The following is a 24294-nucleotide window of genomic DNA, read 5'->3' as shown; positions in this document are numbered from 1 at the left end:
TCCGGTGCCAATACAATTCCATGAGAAGGACTGAGCGGGATGGAATAGCTACACTAGAAGGTACAAAATACATCTGCTTTAAAAACACATTGAATTTATATCTATGTTCTATGGTACTTTAATGCTTGTACATAGTTTTATGACGTTTTTATTTTGCTGAAAAAGAAACCACGGATAAAATGTTTGCGGTCTCTTGACTTAGTTGTCAGTTACTAAAAGAACGTGAAATACACTAAAAACACACAACTATGCTGTGTTCATCAAGTGGTTGCTTTTGATTTTGATAAGATAGAGTACATGCTCGAATCCACGTGCACTTAGGTAACACTGTTGTCAGCGTCAAAAACTGACGCAACATCCGGATGTTTAATGGTGGTGTACAGGGCTGCAGCTGTTCACGGTGTTGGGAAGGTTGTTTTGTGGCAATTTGTCTGTAAGCTGTTCAATCTTGAAGCATGTAGGTAAGCTGGGATAACATGAAAACCTGACAATTACACAAACACATTTTAAGTTTGCATGAATGCAAGTTTGTGCAATAGGACTAAAATAATACGTTAGCAAACCTACAAATGACGTTATTTCTCTGGGTGCTCTAGCATGCCCTGTGAAGCGAAGCCTCGGTTCGTGGTTCTGTACGGGTCTCAGAAGGGCCAAGCCCAGTCCATAGCAGAGGGGATAGCTGAGGAGGCCGAGGATCATGGACTGATCGCTGAACTCAGCTGCTTGAACCAGAATGAGAAGGTAGCTATTGCGCTTTACAACAGTTTAACTTGAAGCAAAGCAAAGTTTTTAAGCTGCTCTTTCACTGCATGGCTAATGATACACAATAACACATTACTAACAGTTTAATAACAGCAACAGTGTTTGACGATTGTGAGGTTATTCATTGTAATGTTTGGAAACACCAGTCACTGATTAATCATATAACTGGTTCCAGTACAATTTGGAGAAGGAGAATGCCCCAGTGGTCTTTATTGTGTCTACTACTGGAGATGGGGAACCGCCAGACAATGCCCTCCAATTTGTAAAGCGCATCAAGAAGAAGACCCTCTCCACTGACCACTATAAACACCTTTGCTATGCACTTTTAGGTAAATTCTTCTATGGTGGTCGGTGGTAGCTCATCTGTAAATATGAGGATTTTGATATACACAACGTATTTGTGTTGATCATTGAAATGCAGAGCTCTGCACATTGTTTACTTTCTGAACAGTTACTGGCCTGAGAAACCATCTGTTTTATACTCTGTCTGCTCCAGCTTTAGGAGACACAAATTATGCAAATTTCTGCAACTGTGGGAAGACAATTGAACGTCGTTTACAGGAACTTGGAGCCAAACAATTCTATGCAACGGGATATGCGGATGATGGTGTAGGGTAAGTTCTGTAGAGATATGCAGTGTAGACATCCAGCTTTCTCCATTTAGTCTTAAACCTACCCACAAAGTTCTCTAAGTTTCTCTTATTTTGACTACACCTCTGTCATTTTATCATCTTGCGGACTTTGCTCTTTCCAGGCTGGAAGTGGTTATAGACCCCTGGCTTGAAGGATTGTGGAAAGCCATCAAAGGAGCCTTATCAAAAATGGCCTCTGATACGACTGCTCCCGTGAGAGGGGATGCAGGGGATTCACCAAAGGGAACTACTGACTCATACATACAAGATGTCCAACTTAACCTCCTAAGCCTTAGTGACCGACAGAACTGCGAGTCAGTCAAAGCATCTGTAGACACGGACTCTAAAGATGCATCTGCTGCTTCTGCTACACAGACTGCTGTTTGTGATCTCAAGCCAGCTTCTCCAGCAAAGAACCCCGGTTTGGTGTCCAGGTCTCATGGCACTACCAGTGTTTCTACATCAGCACCAGAGACACAGACTGGGGATGCTGGAGTTCCCCATGTTCCACTGGCAGCCTCACTGACATGCTCCCTACCCCCGCTGTCAGAGTCTTCTCTTAATGTTCCTTCTCTGCCTCCTCCTTACCTCGATGTCTCTCTTCAGGATGTGAACTCTATGGAACAGGTGAGGAATGATGCTGCCGATCAAACTAGTATTTGTGCCATACATCACCGTTCACTTCAAGACTGATATGTTTTTTTTTTTTCAGATTGTTGGACGGTTAAACGAAGAAACTGTCCATGAGGTCCTCATATCCAGGGCAGTTCAACTGACCAGAGGTGATTCAGTCAAGACAGCCCTCTTCTTAGAGATGGACGTTTCTGTAAGTTTGACAGAATTGTGTCAGTGACATTTTTCTAAACCTGCAGTGTGAATTTAGATAGATATAGGTTACAGTTTAAGCTTCATCTTTATTCTCAGGCTTACCCGACGATGGCTTATCAGCCGGGGGATGCGTTCGATGTGTTCTGCCCAAACAGAATCACAGAGGTTGAGGACTTGCTCCACAGATTGGGCCTTCAGGACCAGAGGAACCACCTCGTCCACGTTTCTCTAAAAAAGGACACTAAGAAAAAAGGTGAAGTGCACCTGTCACATAATTTCTACATGCATAATTAAGGTTCTCTTGTTAAGAGCATTGTAATGTAGCATTAACTACACAAAATTACACAGCTCTTACAACACAATGTCTCCAATGTGATGATGGCACTTTACATACTGATGTTTGTATTTTAAAAAAGCTCCTTATTTACCTTGTTACGATAATTTTCTAATGTTTTTTTGCTCCCTAACTGTAGGTGCCCAGGTACCGTCCTACATCCCCCAGAACATTTCTTTGCTGTACCTGCTCACATGGTGTCTAGAGATTAGAAGTGTTCCTAAGAAGGTAAATGTACAGTATGTCCACACTTTGCTCAACTTTGTAAATTGCATCCCACTTATTCTTTTAGTGTATCAGCATTTTTTCAGTGTCTTGTTTTCTCTGACTATGGTACACTGCTTTTATTTGTATTGTCAACGCTCAGAGAACAGGGAATTGCTTTTCATGCAAAAGTGCACTTACATTTTGACTTTTTCGCTTGGCACTGATTTCTTTACTGAACAAGCTTACTGGTATTCAAATGCTCTGTCAGGACAGGGTTTGGACCCAAACTGTGCATAGTTTGGTTTTAATAAGCTCAGGCAGGACTGAATTTACTAAGTCTGGACCCAAGGCTTAAATGATGTTTAAACTTACCTGGTTCTCTGTGGCAATGGAAATTAACATATTTGGTGCATGAAAGTGTTAAACGACAACCCCTGAGCTTTGGCAGTGCCGAATTTTTGGCTGGGGATGTGTTCTGCATGAGTTTTACATGATTCACTAAGTTTTGCAACGTTCCTTTAAATGCTATTTCCACACTGACAGTGGCTAATTCATGAACCACCGAGACTCTTCCTGTACTCTTTGTCCTGTTTCTAATTTCAATCTCGGAATTAAGTTTTGCTCAACATTGCAATGTCATTCTCATTTCTCTTGTGCAATTTAAAGTCTGTTTTGATTTAATAACAGAAACCTTTCAACTTTTTGACTTAAGTCTAAATTGTAACAGCTACTATCAGTTCAGTTCCCTGCTGCATGTGAGACTTGTGCAGACTCCCTTTCTCCCGCGTTATTAAATTCCTGCACAGAAATTGATTGCTTTAGGTCAAAGTGTTGTCTACAGAATTACAAGGCAGTAAGAGTTTTATTTTACAATATCTGGCTGCGCAGTCCAGGCAGTTAATCTGTCTCACTAAAACATTTATAACACCTATAATTTTTAAACCCCATGATTTTTAGGATAGTGAAAGATAATCACCTCAGCCTCTTAGAAAGTATAATTCCTATTAATGCTGTATGTGTAATGGCATCATATACAGGTAGATATACTTGCACATCCTGACTCACCATTTTTACTGAGACAAATGTTAGAGACTCTGACATTTACAGTCACCATAGTCTGACACGAGTCAAAGACTGGTGAAGTTCTGGCTATGCTGCATGGGAATTATTATCCCAATCTTGCATGGGCTGCAAGATTGGGATAATAATTCTTCCAGCACAAACTGAAAGAATATGCCACTAATACCTAAATATGACTCATTAACTATAATGAATCACTGAAATTCTTTAGACACTTGGGCATGACAAATATTTAGAAGTTGTGATTATCGGATTGATTAATAGTTGCAGAATAAAGTAAGATAAATCAAAAAGTTGAGCAGCAGTCGCATTTTAATATTTCTTCACAAACCCTTTAATCCTGTAATTTAAATAACCACCCACGATAAGGATAATAAGCAACTGCTAATGAAATGCCTTTTAAAATGCAGCTTGTTTTCTGAAAATGTAACATATTAATTGATTTTGATTAATTTGCTAAAGGATTAAAAGAATGCTGGTTTGCCTCCACTAATTTCTCTATAGCTTGAATAGATTTTAAATCTAAATGACAGTTTTATGGGGGCAGAAAGTGTATTGTGCCTGTTAAATTGTCTGTATTCCATATCTGAGCAAGTGTCAAGGTGTACTTCTGCAGTTTTCATTTACCTAGAAACACCTAAACTTGATGTGTCCTGTGCACAGTGTGGCATTGAAGTTAATCCAGTGTTGAATGGATACCTGAAACGGTGACTTTACATACAATTTTTCACGCTCTCTCTGTCTGCCAGGCGTTTCTACGAGCGCTGGTGGAGCATACTGGGGACAGTGTGCAGAGGAGGAGACTGCAGGAGCTCTGCAGTAAACAAGGCACCGCAGATTATAACCTGTTTGTGAGAGACCTGAGCCTCAGCCTTTTGGAGCTTCTCGCAGCCTTCCCATCCTGCTCGCCTCCTCTCAGCCTCCTCATAGGTCAGAATCCCTGCTATTATCTTACTCAGTCAGTCGGCCATAAGGTCCAAAATTCTGTGGGTCCATAATGATCAGGAGTATTTGGTAAAAACTATCCTTACAAAACAAAACAAAATCTGATCAAACATCACATTTATTTTCATAATTTTATTTTACTAGCAAATAGATTTTATATTTATATATATACTTTATATGCTTATCCAGTTGCTATAGAGAAAACAGACCAACATTCTGGCGTATTTTTAAAATGGTTTTCATTTTGTTTTTTAAGTTTTATTATTATTATTATTATAGATTCTTGTTTAATTAAAAGCAGGCTTTCGCGTTGCCTGAAGAAAACAGGGAATTACAGTGATTGACATGTGAGTGGGATTATGTCAAGTCTGCCTGCTTATTTGTTACTCAGGTAGGTTTGTGTTTCTGTGTCATTTTCATCCAGTAGGGGTCACTGTAGCCCCAGTAAATAGAGCTCAGCGTGCACATTCCCAAGGCTGATTTTGTGAGATCATTTAATTATACTAAATGGTCAGACAGTGTTCATCACAGGGCTCCCCCAAAGGATCAACACTCATTTCCTTGTCTGAGGTCCACGTTGCTCCAATATGGTTTTTGTGTCACAGTTTCTATGATTATAATGACAGTGTTGTAGCTGCAAGTCAAGAGATATTTTCTCAGTTAATTCATTATCTCCCTCCCTGCCAATAATATTGATTTTTTTTTTTTTTTTGGGCTGCTGTGTGCCATCTATGCCAGCCGTTCTTTGACCCTTTGAGCCAGCTGTTGGTATAAAACTAACATTTTCTCTGTGCTCATTAAGATAGTTGGCTGGTCATCCACTATAGATCTAACAAGCTTTGACTGAAACTTACCAGACAGTGAAATTAGTTGGCTTCAGCTTTACGTACAAGTTGTGTTGTCCTCTAAAACAGCTGTGTCACAGCTCTTGGCCTACCCCAATGTCAGTTATTTTTGGCCTGCTTGCCAACCACAGCACCTTTTTTTTTTTTCCAGTGGTGAACTGATGCAGAATTGGCAATCGGGACAATTGTGCCCTCGTGAAAAATGGGGAGTTAGAGGCCCCTCAGGGCAACAGCTGTTATATTTGAAGCGGGGGGCGTTGCACATGGGGGCTGTTTACTGGTGAGCCACCGAGCTTTGCAAGGACGCAGGCGCACAGGGTCAGCTTGGATCATAGGTTAATGGTCAACTCTGACTCAGTGTGTCACTGTTAAAGTACACTGCTGCATTTTTTTGCACTGTTCTTGGTTCATTACCCTGAGCGAAGGGGAGGTGTTTGCTGATCAGAGTTTATGCTATAATACACAAACTCTCATTAATGAGGAGAGATGTGTCTAGGCCCGGATGTCTTTGGCCAAGTGCAGACTGGGTACAAAAGTAAATTCTGGTTATAAATTGAGAAAGATACCTGCTTCCCACAGTCAGCTCTCTTGTTATATGGTCCATTGTTTCATATAGTGTGTCAGGTGAAAACTTTGAGGTCATAGCCCCAGGGAACCGAATGCTGTCCATGAGCATCTTTTTCAATTTACTTTACCGCAAGGCTCAAATAAAATTGTACCAGGGTGCAGTTTTATTCTTTTTTTTTTTCCTTTTTTTTCTGTGACCTGTGGAAAAAAGTAAAGCAAAAGAAAGAGAATGTCTCTGGATCCCACGAGGCTGGAGAGCTCCTCCTGTCTCTAGAAAAGCTTGAAATTTCAAATGAAGTTTCCTGGTCGCAGATAACGCACCGCACATCACCTATATTCCCACTTTATTCATTTAGTATATAATAAAATACCTTGGAAAACTTTTCAATGGTTTTGGAAAACCATGAGCTAGCAGGTCCTTTCCTCTGGAGTAACTTGAAATTAGCATTTGTAGGCTATTAAAAAAAAAAAAAGAAAGAAGAAACCTTCCCACAGAGAATTCCTCTTAATGCTTTAATGCTAACAACCTCCTTAATTTAATCTGGAGCCAAAGAAACTATCCATATATCATGGGAAGTATAACTTTTATGTTCAACCACATTGCTATCTCATTTTTTTCCACTTAAATGGTACCTCTGCATATAAATTGCAACGCGGAGAGACTTCTGAGATGGAATAGATTATATTGTTGTGCACTATGATCGATGATACCCCTGAAAATGATCATTTCTGAAAAACATAGCGGGGGACCCTGTGACTGTGTTTTTTTGGAAGGGAGACCCTTTTTTTTTTTTCTGAAATACATATTTTAAGATGCATCCTCAAGCCACTCACTGCAACAAAAAAGCTTTGCACTAAGAGGGTTTTAAAAGTGATATATCCTTTGTATCTACCAGCAGTGTCATGATGGTGCAGTGATGTGAGATGATAGATTGATTGTCCTCTGTTTAAGACATGTACTGTCACTCTGTGGTAGAAAGGCAGCAACTCCAGCACCGTGCGGCTGCAGGGAATTGTGTTAACCTGCAGTGATACGCCCTTTCATGGTGAGCTGTGCGTGTTTTCGGTGATTTTTACTGAAGGATCGCAGGATACGTTGTATGTGACAGTTTGTCCAGGAAGGTTTTTTTTTTCTTTGAGTAACTTCGACTATATGAATGATTTTTGAAATCCATTCTGTTGCAGCATAGTCCTCTTTATTTCTTTAGATTGATCTTAGCTTATTTCAGTGAGCTCGCCTTGTAAAATTTGAGCCACCATGTCTAAGCATTTGATCTTCTGTTTCAGAATTAAAGTCCCCTTCACTTAAATTCGGTTAGACTAGTTTTTATTTCTGTGTCCATCAACAGAAAATTCATCAGCGGCTCTTTTGTCAATCCATTGAATCCTTTCAGTGATATTTCACGAAAAAATGCCAAAAATTCTTTGATGCCAGCTTTTTGAACTTTTTCGTCATTTAGGACTATAAACTGAATATCTTTGGATTTTGGAGTGTTGGTCAAATAGAGTAAGCAACCTCATGGACTATAGCAAATTATAAAGGGCATTTCTCACTGTTTTCCAACATTGTACAGACCAATCGATTCATTAAAAAAATAACTGGCAGTTACTGGCAGCCCTAGTCAAAAATATAATAAGACATCTTTTGGTAATACATATACAAAACCAAAAGATCAGTAACACTAGATATACCTCTGTATTCATTTAGACTGCCATATGTTTATATTCAAAACTTTCTACAAGTCATACACCGAATAGCAGCTAAAGAAAATAAACACTACAGGCCTAAAGTTCATCCTGACAAAGGGCTTGTTTTAAACCCGTCTCCCAGGCTTTCTCCAAGTAATTGGCTAACTTAAATGTTTTGTATGTGAAAAGCCAAAAACAAAATGTGACTTATTTTCCATACTGTTGAAATGGCAATTTGTCTTTGTCTAGACTGACATAATTTGTTGTTTTGATATTGAATGGTAAAATACCAGACCTCAACTGGGAATGTAGATCTTTTCCTCTTAAAAAAATTGTTAACATTATAGTTCTTCCGTCTCTAAAATTACTATCCTATACGTATGCAGTTTTTGTTAATATGTTTAGTCAGTATGTCATTACGTCACTCTTAATTATTGTCCAAAAATGAGGTGTTAGTTTCTGAGCTTTTTTTTTTTTTTTTTTTGTCTTTTAATATCTGAATGAATGTGGCTTAGTAAAGTCATTTATTTTTTCAAATAAATGAGCTGGGCCTCTAGTTTTTGTTCGAAAACCTTCTTTCAAACTTACTTTTAAGAGTTTCATGCGTCACTATTTTTTAAAACGCTTTCTCAGCTCAAAGAGATGAAATGGACGTCAGAGTGCGGAGCTGCCTCACTAACACCCTGAGCTGTTTAGATGTCAGAGAAATCCAGAAAGAGAGGAGAGAGCAGATTTAGTCCAGCTGTTCGTCTTTCCAAGCAATTTAGCAGAAAAATGTGTTATTGTAAGGCCTCAGCTGGTACATATGGTGCCGCTTTACTTTTTCAGGTTCATCTATCAATGAAATACAAATAAAATGTAAGGGAAGTACATAGCAAGCACATCGCACAACTCTCAATCTTTCTCTTTGCCCACATCAAATAGTTGGTGGTGGTCACAGCATAGCAAATGGCATATCCTGTTGCTACAGGGTGAAAAGTTATCTCTGACTCTTGTAAGTTCTCCTGATTTCTCTGACACCTCCTCACAGATGCAATGCCACACTACATATTACCCAAAAGAGGGCACCTTCATGGCTGGCATTGAAATAAGGTCTGCATAAGCAATCTGTTTCCTACTGGCTCCACATCTGGGCACTTGGGATTCCATAACCCTGAGTTTGTAATTTCATGAATATAGAAGTGTGTCCTAGAAACAAGACTGTAACCTGGGTGGGGGTTGCGGAGGATAGATTGGTAGGTAGGACGTCTCAATGGACCGAGATGACTTTCACTTATTTTGTCTCCTCTCTGTCATGGGTGTCTGTGTAACAAAATCTTAGCAAGACATCAGGATGATTGACACTTGTTCTTGCCTTTCAGAACATTTGCCGAAACTGCAGCCCAGGCCTTATTCAGCAGCCAGGTAAGGTGACAGAAAAAGAGGAATGGAGCTTGCATTTTGTACTGCACACAAACTATGGACAGATGTGCTCTTATAGCATCATTTATTTTGGAATAACAAGTCTCCATGAATATGTTTGTCTGTCTTATTCTTAGCAAATGATCGTGGAGGCATAAATCTTCCTAATTCCTACTGGCGTTTCCTAGCCGCACAATAAGTACACATTAAAAAATTGTATAGACATTTCATGGAGAATCGAATCCTTGAATGTGTTTCTGTACAATTTAAAACATCAGCCTTATTCTGAACTTCAATAATCCATGACCCTGACTATTAATCCAGTGATTACAAATGATGTTGAGACATAGAAATGGTTTGAAGTTATAGTGAAAACTGCTGTTTGTGATGGTGATGTATCTGAATCACAGCATGTTAAGGGAATAATTGATACGTCCCATGTATTTGAAGAAGGAGCTCTTTTATCATTAACTGACTAGCAGCAGAAATATGACCTCCCTTCCTCTCGTTTATCTAGATATTTCAAACAAGACACCTGATTAATTCTGCTCAGGGATCTCTTTAACAGTCCTCCAAATGTGATTGAATGGAAGAATATTTCTGAAAACCATATAGCATTTCTTAGAAATACATCCATATAATTTACTGCTTGAGTTAGTTATTTTTAAGATGCTGCACAGGATGTATTATAGAAAAGATAAACAGTGAAATGATGGCATTGTAAGAAGAAAAAAGATTTATTTATTTATTGGCATATGTTTTGGTCTTATGATGTTCTAACCTTATTCTGTAAATTTGTTGTTGATATTTTATCCCTATGCATGCATCATGACATGTTACTAAATCCTCCTCTTTATACATATAAATACGTGCACACACTGTAACTGCATTTAATGTTTAATGTTGTGGCTGATCGGTGTGTATTGATCTTGCTATGCTGGCAGCTTAGGAACTGCATTGCTTTCCACTGGAGATCTGTTATTTTTGCCAACTCTATCACAGAAAGGATTGGATTGAGCTTTCAAATCATCTGACATTCGAGGGACTTCATTAAAACATCAAAATCATTTTCATATGAATTTACATTTTTGGAAGCATTTTCCTTTAAAAAGAACCCAAAAATGATCTGAATTCATGATATATAGACATAACGGTTACTGTGAAAAGCTTGGATTCCCTTTGTCACACCCTGAAAACTCCTTGTCCATGTTATGTGTTCTTTTGTTTGGATGGGTATTTGTAGATGTAATTCCCTTATAAGCTCAGTGATGAGCTGCAGAAACTGCACAAATGAATGGACTGTAAATATTGTGTAGCCTTTAGCTAGTTGCGTTTAGTTTAAATAGGCCCAAGTGTTCCTTCTTTTTGCCTCACTTAGCCAGTCATTGATTTGCTCTTCCTGTTAAGCTAGTGCCCATTAAGTTTGCTTTAAAGCTCATGTGGAACAGCAACATGTAAGGTGATGTCAAGACTTCTCTGTTCCCCTCAGTAGTCCCTCACTTAGCTGCTTAGCTGCTTGTGTGTGTGTGTGTGTGTGTGTGTGTGTGTGTGTGTGTGTGTGTGTGTGTGTGTGTGTGTGTGTGTGTGTGTGTGTGTGTGTGTGTGTGTGTGTGTGTGTGTGTGTGTGTGTTTGCATGTTTGTGCAGAGAGAGACAGGGAACGGACAGGAGAGATGGTGGCTGTAGTTTATCAGATGGTGCAGAGACATTAGAGGCCTGCATTATTGATGCTGTGGTCAATAGAGGTCTCCAGTGGCCCACAGGAACTGGAGAGTGAAGGATGAGAGAGTGTGAGAGTGCTTCAGCCGGTAGTGAAGACTTGAACGGGGAGAGGCAGTTTTATTGAAGCAAGACAGACGGAAAGGGTTTTTTTTTTTTTTCCCTCACTGAGTTTTTTTGTCAAAAATGAAGCGGAAGTAGACGATATTGTATAGAGGAGTTACTCCCAACTGGGGTACTGTTATCCTTGGGGATACTCTTGTAGTTGCCAGGGGATACGTGGAAAGACAGTGGATTAGGTTAACTAAAACAAATATATCCATATATTTCTTGTAAGGAAATAGGATTTCCTGTAAATAGGATTAGATATTGATCTTTAGTTTAGGCTATTTATAACAGCCTACCAGCTGCAATAGGTTGACTACACAGTACCTCCCACCAACCTGAGCTAGTTATTGTGCAAGCAGAGAAATCAAAATAGTTAAAACAACTAAAAGCAATGGACCAGTGGTTGAAATAGTTAGCTTAAAGTAATCACTGGATCTACAGATCATAACAAGGTCATGACCCTTATTTGTAATTGCTGTTGAATCTAACTTCTCTGTATCCTTGTTACATTGTCTAGCTGTTGAATTCTGGAATTTTTCTGAATGTGATCTTGTGTTAGTCACATGTAGCAGCGTTGTTGTCTAGAGAATCTATCCTCTCTCACAATTCTTGTACCTTTCTGTGCCCATCTGTTCTCCCTCTGCTTCTCTATCCTTCACTCCACCTTTCCCTTCATCTCTATGTATCTCCCTGCTTGTCACCGTCTGTCTATATGTCTTGCTCATACACTGTCACATACTGTTCTTTCCCTCTTGTTTTCGTCCATCTCACACTCTCTGTGGTGCCATCTCTGTAGCTCCTGTCTTAAGCACCCAGGAAAGCTGCATTTTGTCTTCAACGTGGTAGAGTTCCCAGCATGCTCTGGGCGGCCTGTGGGGAGACGAGGTTTGTGTACCGGTTGGCTGTTTGACCTCATCAATCCTGGCCTGGTTTACCCTGGGAAGGCCGAATGCTCTGGCAGCCAGACTCTGCCTAAGGTAAAGGGTACACTGGAAAATAGAAGGCTAAAACGGGAATGTGCAAATCTGTGGGCTCCTGGTTGGCTTATATATTTTTAAGTGTTCAGAATTTGTGAGTACAAGAGTTCACAGATGCTCTTAAGGTTACAGCCCCCCACTTATAGATAAAAAAAAAATACATGTACCCTCTGTACGCTATACCTTCCCCACTCTGTCTTTGTCTTAGTTTTAATTTTTCTAATAAAAACACCAAGAGAGGTGGACTGGCCATTCCCCATTAAATATAAAAGTTCAAAAGGTTCCCAGGTAACAGAGAAAGCAGAATATCAAAAAATTGTTCAGCTTCTGGGATTCAACCAGTTTGTACTACATGTTTTAGGCTCCTCTAGAAACTCAGTTTTAATTTATGAGATACTAAAAAAAGAAAAGAACAAGCTTTGGGCCAGCTGTGTGTGGTTAATTAAAAAATTAATTTAAATTAAAGCAAGTAAATCCTCTCTACCACAGACTATGGATTCCAGTAGGAGCTCATGAGTTTTCTCATTAGTATGTCTTAGAATATTAAGTAGATCAATTAATAGATTGGTAGGCCCACAGTGGCTTCTCAGCATTGCTGTAATTACTCTCATTACTTTAAATGCTTTGTAATGGCCTCTGACCTCAGATCCATGTGAGTTTGAGATCCAACTGCTCCTTCCGGCCTCCCTGTGATCCGTCAGTGCCCTTCGTAATGGTTGGACCGGGCACAGGAGTTGCCCCATTCATTGGTTTCCTCCAACAGAGGTATGGTGAATTTTTTTTTTTTCAACTAAGAGACACAGAGCTTATGCAGCGATCCCCTACTTTGCAAATGCCTCTATCAAGAGGGATCAAGTGCATGTTGTAATGCACTTGATCCTACGCTAATGTTTTACACATTACAATATAGGCCGCTGAAGTAGGGCAGTCAAATGTTCATGTCAAGCATCGGAAACAGGCCGGTTATGTGCCGATTGGTGCGCCGTGTGACACGGATAATTCCAGCTAAAATTCCCAGCACCTCTTGAATATTCATTATGTTCAAGTGATGTGCGTGAAGTGCACATCATCTATGCCTATTTTCAAATAATCTGCAGAGACAATTAAATGAGACCCTGCTCAAAGCCGATAAAAGTCCACGTCGTCTACAGCTCGTAAGGCATAATAAATCTAGCGGCAAGGCCTGTGATCACGTCTGGGATTATTTCAGATGCTTCACCCGTCTCAACAGCATCAAATTAGGCCCTCGACGATACACACGTTTATGACTTGGAATGTAATGAGCAGCGAGGAGTCAAGGCAGCACATGGGGTGTGGATTTGAAAGTATAAAGTCCAGGATGTGGCGTAGCCACGTTGTTGGGCATAAATCGTTGCTTCTATGGGATATTGACTGTTAGCTGAGTGCATCATAGTTCTCTACAGTTTGTTTAACCACTGCTGTGAGCCTAAATGCCTGAGGAGTGATATCATTTGGTAGAAAACATGACTTTATGTTACATTTTTTGATGCACTGAATTGATGGGGGAACCAAGATTGAAAGGAGATGACCTGCCAGAAGGATTTAATGTGACTAAAGCCTCTCTATCCAGTCTGATGCCCGTGTGTTGAACCAGGCCCACAGCCACCATGACTTGTCAGAAAGCGGAGTACGGCTTTTTAGTCAGACTGACATGTCTAACTCTTGGGTGGCTTTGTATAAATGAGGTTGTGCCCCAGTCAACTTCAATTGTCTCTAAATCCCCCGGACGTCTCCTCTGTTGTGGTGGCGTCGGCGGGTGATTGCTCTGAGAGGTGACACGGCATCGGCTGAAAGCGTTAGCGGCGGTGGATTGTCTGCTGCGGATTCCGGGGAGGCTGAGTGGTCTTCCGGGGTGAGAGGTGTTTGTGCCTTTGGGATACAGGAGCACTGGAGATGGCACATGTTTTTGGACTGACCTGGTCACACCACTCATAGACATACTCCTCCTCTTAATGATCAAGGCTGAGCCAGGGGGACAGTACTCTGCTGTGAGGCAGCGATATGAACATATCAGTTTTACTTTGATCCTTTCAGCAGTACTCTCCAAAATCTAAGATATCGAAATACACATTTAAGGGTTTCATTAATTAGTTTGTAGGTGCCAACATGCTTGTCAGTGCAAACGAAACACTCAGACATTGATTGATTTTTGGAAAGGCTTTGTTGCATAACACAAAAACTATAGCTCCTAATCAAACGCATCCCTGGGAGTTCAATGTTGGATTTTTTTTTTTTAGGTTTTAGAATTTCTTTTATTAAATTTTTCTTTTCAACTTCAACTGGCTTTTCGCTGTAAGAGTATAAACTCACGTGAACCGATTCATCAGCTTGTAAGCTTCCTCAGTCCCCTTCTCCCTGGCTGTGTCTCTCATCCTCTCCCCTGCCAGCTGCGTATTGTGCTGAAGGATTGTAAAAACCTGTCATGGCGCGCAGTATTGTGCAGAATCGGACTTGAGATTCCAAACAAAGCCTCGGCGGCTGACGCTGCACTCTGATAGGAGATAACAATCACCAGTTTGTCAACGGGAAGTCGTATCTGCCTCAAGGCCCCGAGAAGGGTCCTGTTAGTAACAAAACAACATGGGGATACTTCGATCTTCTTGCATCTCCCCCCTTTCCACCGCCCACTGTTATTCGATGGCTGTTTTCAAAAGTACTTTGTATGAGTTTGTAGTGCTGGTAACAAGTAGAAGAAGGTCACCGGCTCACTTGGTGGTACTAGGAGGTTTTAATAAGGCCCCCCAGTAGTCTGGTATTGATTGCTGTAGTTTGTGTGGAAGGATTTTATGGAGAATGTAATTTTTAGTGTCTTTCTATTTAGCTTGAAGCAGCGACAGTTAAACAAATATTGTATTTTAACTGAATGGTTAGCCCTAATCTCCTTAGCAGCTCTCAGTTTGCTCAGTTCAATACTTAGGTATGCCAGCAGGCATACTTGGCACATTCAATATGACAACTTGTATTAAAGTTTGTGTGTTTGCGTGCACAAATATTGAGCCTCCATTTATCAGTCTAACCAGACAGCTGATTACAATTAGGCTACGGCATCTTGCTGCTCAACATTGTTCTGCATTATGAAAACATTTTGAATTCAACATGTTGAATGTATATGGGTATAATTCTGGAATTTAATTTCAGTGATTAAACCTCAAGCTGTCGTTTTATGTAGGCATTTTTTTTTCTGCTCTTGTTGTATTTTTATGCCTAAAAGCCACTCAGCACCACTTGCACGGAGCTGCAAAGAAAACGGATGAAAGATAATTGTGATGTTTACCAAGTCTTCACCTCAGCTTCCCTTGCAGTTTCCCCCTCCTGCTGATCATCTGAATGGTGCTGAAAGGCAACCGCCTCTGATTTCGACCCCAAATGGAGTGCTCTGTAGATGCTGCCTTCCCCCTGGAATTGTATCGCAGGCTGTTATAATGTGGGGATGTGATGTGATTTGTATTCAGGGAAAGGCGCCGGTGTGGTCTACTCAGAATGGAATCCAGGTTTTTCATATTGGTATTGATTCCTTTAGGGCAGGCGGCGAGAGGAGAGAGACGAGCCCACTAAAATGAGTTTACTTGAGGCTGTTTGCAGATCAGAAGAATCTCGTCCAGGATGCTAATGGATGAGATCTGAGCTTTCGGTTCAAGTCAGTCAGACAGCTCTGTTACCAGGCTTCATTCACGGACATGAAGTTCAAACAAACTCCTTTTTCCAAAGTGTTTTTATTAACTGGTCAATTTCTCATTTAATTAATGGACAGCAAAGCTTTGTTTTAGTATTCACAGTTAGACTTTTTCATTGATTTTTTTTTATTTTATTTTTTTTTACTTTAATTAGTCTAGAGTTGCTACTAGCAGTAATTGATTAATCTGTTCATTATTTAAAAAAAAAAAAAAAGTTTATCCTTTAGTCTATAAAATGTCAGAAAAAAAAAAGTCCACCACTGTTTTCCACAGCCAAAGATGATGCCTTCACATTGCCTGCAATCCAAAACCTAAAGATACTGTATCTAATTTAAAAAAGGCATAAATCAAAAAACATTTAAAGGTGAAACCAGCAATTGTTTGGGATGTTTGTTAGACTACTTATTTAAACCAGTGGTTCTCAAACGTTTCCTGTCTTTGAAAGTGGGGAAAAAAAAAAAAAATCCTGCCCTTGCACTTGTAAACTTATTAAATTTTTATCAGCAATTAGCAATGTTGGAGAAATTAGCAACACAATTAGTTTACTGAAATTAAATTTAAACTTTTTAGGCATTAAAGACAAAAGGTTCAGATCATTCTGCCTTGTCCTTTATCATGCTGGAAGAAAATCTTGCTAATATGAATTTTGGTAGTCTTAGCTAGTGTGAACACTTCTTGTTTATTGTTCCCACATGTAACTCATTCATCCAACTTTTTACAGTGTCTCCTGGAATGTGTCTGTGCCCTCCTAGGGGGGTCACCCCATAGCTTGAGAACCACTGAAAATGAAAGTCCCGCTCGGCTCAAAAATAAGTTTTGCTTATTGTTGCTTCATTTGGATCTTTGACCTTTTGTCTGCTGGAGGAAAGTTTCTCTGTACTCAACTTAAATCTGAGTTAAAGCGTGGACATATGAGAGAATTTTCCATCACAACTGGCTTGGAAGCCAATCGTGGCCCGGTATGCAACTTAACTTACCGGTACACAAATGAGAAGTGGAGACTTGATTCCCCTAGTGTACGTAGACAGAGAATGGACTTTGAGTAAAGAAGGAGACAGCTTGTATCCGCTAGTTAAACGTTTGAAATGAAAAATATTCATAGAGTCTGGATATTTCATTGACGGACAAGGAGTTGGATCTTATTTTGAGTTTTCAACAAGGTAATAGATTTTTTTTTTCGTGGCAAAACCACATCAGACTCAAATTGTAATTCCAAGCAAGGTATTTTCATATGTTTTAAAAAATGTCTGGAGGGAGGCTGTCTCTAATTCTTATTTAAATTGTTTTTGATTAATTTTCTGTCTCTCAAGCAAATTAATTAATGGACTTATTATTATTAGTGTATTAACACCCAGTCTCTATGCACCATACAACTCCATCAAGCGTAAGAGTTGGCATTTTCATTTTGATGCTGCTGGAAAACACAAAGTGTGATTCAGTCTGTGAAAAGCAAAGGATGGGGTTTAGGGAAAGAAGCACCTTATCCTCGGAGTGCAGGAGCGCAGCACAAAGAGCCTGGTCTCAATGGGTCTCTGTGGTATCCCTCAGCCCCCCCTTGTCTTGGTTGGTCACTTCAACCCCCCTCCCTCCAGATAGGGGTAACAGATAATGCCAAGCTCTTTAGAGAGTCAACTGACTGATGGCATCATGAAAGGTTGGGGGTCAACTGTTGTTATCTGGGAGAGAGCTGTCACCTTTGCAGCAGGTGTGCGGCACAGATACGGGGATCCTCAGAGCAGCTTTGTGCTGCTGCGTTGCCATTACCTGCAAAGGATTCTGGGAGCTTTGCCAAACTCCCAAGCCCCAAGAGGAATTACTTTTGCATGAGCATTTTTTTCTACGCAAGCACAGTTGAACACACAAAAGTATACAAGTAACACCCCCACACACAAAGCACAAGCCCTCGTTTCATTTTCAGTAACTGTTTATAGTGATGGGATCTATCCTTCTGTTTGGGTGAAATTTAATAATACATATAATGTCCTTGCTGCAGCACACACAGTCGTTTCCGTGCAGTAGGCAATTGTGGGGCTCAGTATACTGTCATTGTAGAAAGTGCTTAATGGTGTCACTACTCTTCTTTAACCTCTGCTGCTAGGAAGGACTTCCTCTCCTCCATCTGGACCCGTCGTCTGTTGGTATTGATTGACCGCTAACATCCGTTGTTTGACTTTCAGAGAAAAGCAAAGGCAGGAGAACCCCGAGGCCGTGTTTGGCGAGACCTGGTTATTCTTTGGTTGTCGCCACAGAGACGGAGACTACCTGTTCAGGTGAGATACGTTTCTTTTCTATTCACAGACTCACCACGCTCACCTATTCACATATTCTATACATGCTTTCCTTAACCTTTTGTGAGTCATACATACTGCTCTCCATACCCACATAACTCTTCACCTTGCCACAGCATATTCCACGTATTGAAATCTGTGACCTGCATAATGTACATCTCACCGTCTGTATGCATGATGTGGGAGTCTTTCCTTTAATTCCATGTATGAGTATTGAACACAGTACTACTGTTTTGATTTTACGACCTGCAACTTGTTTAAATTCCCTCTCACTGCTCTCATCAGGGCAGTGTTTTTTTCCAGGCACAGCAGGCAGCTGTTTTCAAAAACTGGCTGCTGTATGCTACCTGCCCAGCACCAAACAGCTTACAGATAAAGTTAGTGACTAACTGGTGAACACAGCATTGCTTTTAGCAGCTGAAGCACTAAATATTTTCCTTAGGAGTCGCTGGAGACACAAATGTAGCTAAAAAGGAAAGTGAATTTTTTTGGAAATTTGTCAGGTGGCCAGAAACATAACTACAAAAGAATGCTAATGTTGCTCTGTGAGGCTGGATGTGTAAATTAGGTTACACGTTTGCCATATCAACTTAAGGCTGAAGTGTTGTTTCATATATTAAGTTTTTAAATAGCAATACTTGAGGTGTAACTATTAAATATTTTTTTTTATTGATTATCACATTCATTGCTTTAGGTTGTTGAAAACTAAACCTAAATAGATTCAATAAGGGACACAAAAAGATTCAGATTTGTTTCTGGATTCACATTCAATAAAGTGCTGCTGAACCACAACCCTGCTGTTTATTATATGAATAGTTTTTGGTTTAGTTCTCAACATTGACACAAGGCTGTATTCTAGATAGGAATCAAAGTTGGATCGTGACAGAATTCTCATAATAAGCAGAGTTTGTTAATAATCATTTTGCTTCTCATATCAAAATCTTACCCAAATTCTTGGATTGCTCTCTTTTTGTTTTTAAGCAATTCAGTCTGACACCTCCCTTTGAGGGGATCATTTCTCTGATCGGTTTGCTTTGGCATCACTCTCTCCTGACTACATACAAAATGATCAGTATCAGTATCAGTAGCACGCATGTACTTAACTCAGGGGCTCTGATCGAGCTCTTCTGCAGGATTAAACAGCGCAAATGGCTTAGCGTCCTTAATCACACGTGAATAGATCACAGAGGATGCTGTTTGTTCCCCTTCTGTGTCCTCTATCCCTTAGTTAAATAGCAACTCACAGCCAGGTAGTAGGCGGTGTTTGTTCACAGTGTGGGCTTCTGTGATGAACACCCCCACAGTGTTGACCAAAGTGATTAGTCTGTGTTTTATGAGCCACCCGTGAAGAGTTGTACTCAATTTAAATAGGTTAGCAGAATGAGAACAACATACCTGCGCTTGAATTGCCTGCCTGCATTCATCTCTGCTGGATTTCTCCAAAAGTAAGTGCAATTTGATGTCACACATAGTCTTGGAATATAGAAGCCTGCTTTGCATAGTTTGTGGTACTTTCCAGTGTCCCAGATTTTTAAGGAGAAGTTCAGCCGAAGTCATAAGTAGGAGTTAAAATCTGAACTTGCGTAAATGGCTTTTTATGCTTATAAATATTACAGGATGTCGAGACAGGATGTGCCCAGTGTTCGGATCTTGTTATGAATTTTCCACCAGCAAAAAAAAAAGAAACAAACAAAGCTTGCAATGCGCCTCAATCACCTGCAGCACTTAACTTCCCTGTGAGAGGTTGATGCCAATCTGGCTGCTTGTCACATCAAACTTGTCCACCCCCCCCCCCCCCCCCAATCTCTCCTCCGCTGCACTTATCCTTCTTCCCCTCCCTCTGAATTCTCAGCCTCTTTTATGGCATGTGATTTCATGCTGTACTGGAAACATGACTGGAAGGCCTGCTGGGTTCATGTTCAGGTCCGGGATATTGCCATAGGCTATTGTGTGTGTGTGTGTGTGTGTGTATGTGTATAAACATACCGACTGGGCAGGTTTTGCCTCGACTGTTGTGTTTTTCTTAGAAGTCAGCTGTCCTTTGTCATCCGCCAGTTTCTGCTCACATGGTTATCAATCTATGATGATTCATATTCAGACGTCAAACAGACAAGACTCCACCATCCTTCTCCTTGTTATTCATGTTGTTGCTCTCATGTTGAAACAGATTTTACCAACACACCCACACACACACATCTTGGTCAAAAGAACCAGACTATTTAAACAGCTTTGTCTTCAATAAGCGACTAGATGGTAAACATTGCAGGAGAAGCAACAATTCTGGACATTTCACATAGAACAAACACAACAATAATGCTCTCTCACTTTAGTATTCACACCACAGTGTCCGCGTGTTATTGAAAAATGCCTTATTGTAGTCTAGGGGTTACTGGAAAACACAAACCCCTGAGGCGAAGACCTTCACCCATGATCCCAAAGTTGCGACTTGTTATGAGTGTGTGTGTGTGTTTTTACTCATTCTGACTGCTTAACTTTAAACAAGATGCTCTGAGCCACGGTAAACCTTACTCCTTCACCACCTTCCTCCTTCATTCCTTTCCAATAGCACCCCAGGCCCTGTAAAAACACTGAGGCAGAAGAAGAAGAAGTTGGCAAGTGAACCGCCGATAGGGAGCAAGGTTACACCCAACTGCAAGGCTGGGAGGATTGATTGTAAAAAGATGCTTATAACAGTGACTTGACCTTGCTTATGAAATCCTTTTTTTTTTTTTTTTTTTACTTCTCTCGTTAAACCAGATAAATTGGTTGTCTGGTACAGTTTTTGCTCAGACCTTTTGCCCATCAGTGTTCAATTTTATCTCGCTTGACAAGATTTTGTTCATGTCTTTTGAGGCAGTTGAAGCTATTGCTAAATATCTTACGGGAGCTTTGGATGGATAAACAGTCAATATGGGAATTGAGTTGAATTCTCTGCATTTTTAGGCAAGAAGCTTCTACATTTATTTTTGGATTGCAATAAAACTCTGCATGTTTTTTTTTTTTTTTTTTTTTTTTCCATAAAATCATGGACCAGTACCTCAAGTTTTACTCTTGTTCACTTTAACATCATCTTTTCTCCACATCAGCAACTGAATCTTTCCTCTCCTGATTTGAAAAGACTGAATTTCACCAATCAGGAGCAACCTGCCTAAGATTGCAGGAATAAAATTTGCAATTTACAATTATCTGAAATGTTTGGATGTGACTCTTCATACCTTCTCCTTTTCCTAGAGAGGAGCTGGAGGGCTTTGTGTCCAGCGGCGTCCTGAACCACCTCAAGGTGTGTTTCTCCAGAGATGACCCCGAGCAAGAGCAGGAGGAGAAGGAGGTCACCACCTCAGTAGCTCGACCCAGATATGTCCAGCACAACCTGCTGCTTAACAGCAGATGCATCTCTGAAATCCTGCTCAAACAAAACGGTTACGTCTACGTCTGTGGGTAAGTCTGACACCGGTAATAACGGTAACCTGAGTGAAATTTTCTCTTTTTCTCATTTTCCATGATATCTGCTTGGCGTGGTTGTGTCATATTCTGGCTCCTCCCAGGGGCTGTCTTTATGTGTCTGGTCCATTTTTGTCAGATCACCTCATGTCTCTGAAACCTGTTGTTTAAATGCTTTTCACTTTTTCACAATTTACAGAAACGGACATAAGAGGCATAACTTAAAAAAGGATGATGGTGGTGATATTCTGTAACTTTTATTACTGTCAACAAATCCCATTAAAAGACCAAAACAACAATGTATGTATCCTTCTAACTATTGTGTGTATATCCAATAAACTCGTTTAGCTTATTCTTCTGTACCATAGAGCTCTTTTGTTGTCCAAAAACTATTAAAAACACATCAGCGAGCCACACCATTGCACCGGGTGACATGTTTCTTATTATTAAAGAAAAAACCTGGGCATTGTTGTTTCTGTAGAAGCAGCTCCACAGACTAATAACAGCGATCACTTTCAAAGTCTCCAGAGAGTAGTTCCTGTAAGCAAGAGACCAATGTGCATGTGTGGAAATGTGGTTCTGTTTACACTGCTTCGCTAACCCCCTGTGCTAAATGTAACAACCTCTTAATTTTGGATAAAGGTCTTGAAATTTGATGTGATGGATTCATAAGACAGTACTAGTGTTTAGAAGAGGAAGTACAGTGGTACTGAGAGGGCGAGGCTGAACGTTACCCCATCTGACTGATGGAGTTTCTTCATCTTCACAAAATAAACTCACGGCATTTTGCAGGATCCAAATGGGGAGAAGCGGATAATTGTGAGGTCGGGACATTTTTGCAATGAAGGACAGAGCACTTCATTTTCTAATACTTCACTTGTACAAATTGAAAAGATAGAGGGAAAAAATGGCAAACTATATTTCCAAGCATGCACAGTAGCCTCTGTCCGTGGAGTGTTAAACAGTCGCTCATGTGCTCTTAATAGTTTTCGGACAACAATGTAGCTCAGTGGCACAGACAAATAAGCTAAACTAGGTTCTGGGTACATTCACAATGCTTTCACATACAATACTCTTTTCAGAGGATTTGTTGACAATATTGGAAATGTAGAAAATGGCCGGCTTCATGAAACATGTTTTTGAAAATCGACATTGAATACCTGATACAAAGGCGGCGCTTCCAAATGAAGTTTGTCTTGTTCCCAAGGCCACGGGTGCGCAGCTCTGCCAAGTACACGGCGGACTGTCAAAACTCTGAAAGATTATCCATCCAGATGGTCTGATAGCTGTCTGAGACAGGAGATAGCATCTTACATAAGTAGACAGGGAAATTACCAGGAATGGGATTGAAAATGAAAAGGTATATATACATATATATGAATCTTTCTCCATAAGTTTGAGGTGAGTGATGAAGGCACACTTACACTTCCTTACAATGTACAAAGGTCAGGGGTATATTATCCCTTAGAGAGGGAGTGACAGGGACTAAAAACCCTCCATATCCTGCTCCTAAAGAACAGGCTAAGGTGGAAATGTTGCACAGCCATGACGCAACCCAGCCGACTTCACCTGTTGGCCAGTGAGTATCTATGTTTCGGAGCGAGGCACCAAACTCATGAAAAATAAATAATAGCTGTCGAAGTGCCTTGTGTTAAGGGCAGGCTGTTGAGGGAGAAGAGAATGGTACTTATGTAACCCTCACACATTTTCCCAGATATAATCAGTAGAAAACTTCCTGCTCACAACATCTGTTTGCTGCTGTTATCCTCACACTGAGGCAACATTTTGTACAGTTTGTAGCATTTATAGCCTGTACATACCCTCTTTTCCCCTTTCCAAACACAACATGTTCTGCCACTGCAAACAGAACAAGCTGAAGTAAAACACAGATAGGGATGCACCAAGTCAATATTTATAGAGCCCAGTATAGCATTCTTTGTTTCCCCTCCCTCATCACTGCCAGGCTGCTTACCTCACCTTTGAGTAAATGACTTTTGAAACATCAGAGCTGTGTGAATTCATCAGCGTCAAAAAAAAAGAAAAAATATCCCTGTTGGATGATCAGTCTCCTCCAATGTTGCTGCAACAGCAAGATAGAGATTTTAGCAATTTCCTTCCAGGATGCATCCCTGGACTGGTAGCACATGCTGGTTTTACAAACTGTCAGTTTGCCACAGTGCTCAGACAACACACAGCACTGCCTCAAAAACATGTACATTAATTGTTTTTTTTCCCCTTTTCCTAACATGTTCATACGTTTTCTACCTTCTCCAGGGATGCTAAGAACATGGCTAAAGACGTGAATGACGCCCTGATGGAGATTATCAAAACAGAGCTTCAGGTGGATCAACTGGAGGCCATGAAGAGACTGGCAGGGCTGAGAGAGGAGAAACGCTATTTACAGGACATCTGGGGCTGACAGTGGATGACCAGTTATGAGGGCATTTTGGAACATCCGCTGAGCTTTTTTACAAGTTCCAAAAAAAAAAAAAAAAAAGTAGAAGAAGAAATCATCATGCTCAGCTGTAACTTCTAGAATCATAAAATTGTGAATGCTGAAGCCAGGAGACATTTTACACCACAAAATGCTACCAAGATGGAATGGTACCACGCTAGCCCGGGGATATCGGTTAACTACATCATCTTGGGCTTTGCTGTTTGAACAGAAATGACCTTGTTCAGGGCAATAGTGCTGTGGAGATTGGTCCTGCAGTGTGTGTGTGTGTGTTTTAGTGTAGAAAAGCCTCCCTTCGCTCGTCGTGTCTGGGGAAAAGGCA

The 24294-nt window shown here is 40.5% G+C and overlaps 1 protein-coding gene across 3 annotated transcripts; it reads left to right on the top strand.

Annotated features, from left to right (window-relative positions):
* The first annotated feature begins 11 nt into the window (after nucleotides 1–11).
* Nucleotides 12–24070, top strand: mtrr (5-methyltetrahydrofolate-homocysteine methyltransferase reductase). 3 transcript variants are annotated; one of them, XM_041065554.1, is made up of 15 exons: nucleotides 12–60; nucleotides 597–741; nucleotides 938–1091; nucleotides 1259–1376; nucleotides 1517–2021; nucleotides 2107–2220; nucleotides 2319–2475; nucleotides 2696–2784; nucleotides 4593–4773; nucleotides 9251–9293; nucleotides 11913–12093; nucleotides 12740–12858; nucleotides 17966–18058; nucleotides 21308–21514; nucleotides 23792–24070. In XM_041065554.1, exons 2-15 carry the CDS (start codon nucleotides 598–600, stop codon nucleotides 23934–23936), a joined length of 2250 nt encoding a protein of 749 aa, XP_040921488.1. In that variant the 5' UTR covers nucleotides 12–60; nucleotide 597; the 3' UTR covers nucleotides 23937–24070. The 3 variants fall into 3 exon arrangements, with proteins under 3 accessions (XP_040921488.1, XP_040921490.1, XP_040921489.1); XM_041065556.1 differs by lacking the exon at nucleotides 12–60 and adding an exon at nucleotides 340–461; XM_041065555.1 differs by lacking the exon at nucleotides 12–60 and adding an exon at nucleotides 415–457.
* Nucleotides 24071–24294: the final 224 nt, after the last annotated feature.

Source organism: Toxotes jaculatrix, chromosome 20 (assembly GCF_017976425.1).
Source record: "Toxotes jaculatrix isolate fToxJac2 chromosome 20, fToxJac2.pri, whole genome shotgun sequence".
NCBI lineage: Eukaryota > Metazoa > Chordata > Actinopteri > Toxotidae > Toxotes > Toxotes jaculatrix.
This window is presented reverse-complemented; position numbering and strand designations above follow the sequence as displayed.

What these genes read in the sequence shown, in the direction of transcription:
- mtrr (XM_041065556.1), top strand. Translation starts at nt 370, where the DNA reads ATGGTGGTGTACAGGGCTGCAGCTGTTCACGGTGTTGGGAAGGTTGTT. An exon ending in TTCAATCTTGAAGCATGTAG is followed by an intron (nt 462 to 596) that starts GTAAGCTGGGAT and finishes TGGGTGCTCTAG; the next exon opens with CATGCCCTGTGAAGCGAAGC. An exon ending in TTAGAAGTGTTCCTAAGAAG is followed by an intron (nt 2,785 to 4,592) that starts GTAAATGTACAG and finishes TCTGTCTGCCAG; the next exon opens with GCGTTTCTACGAGCGCTGGT.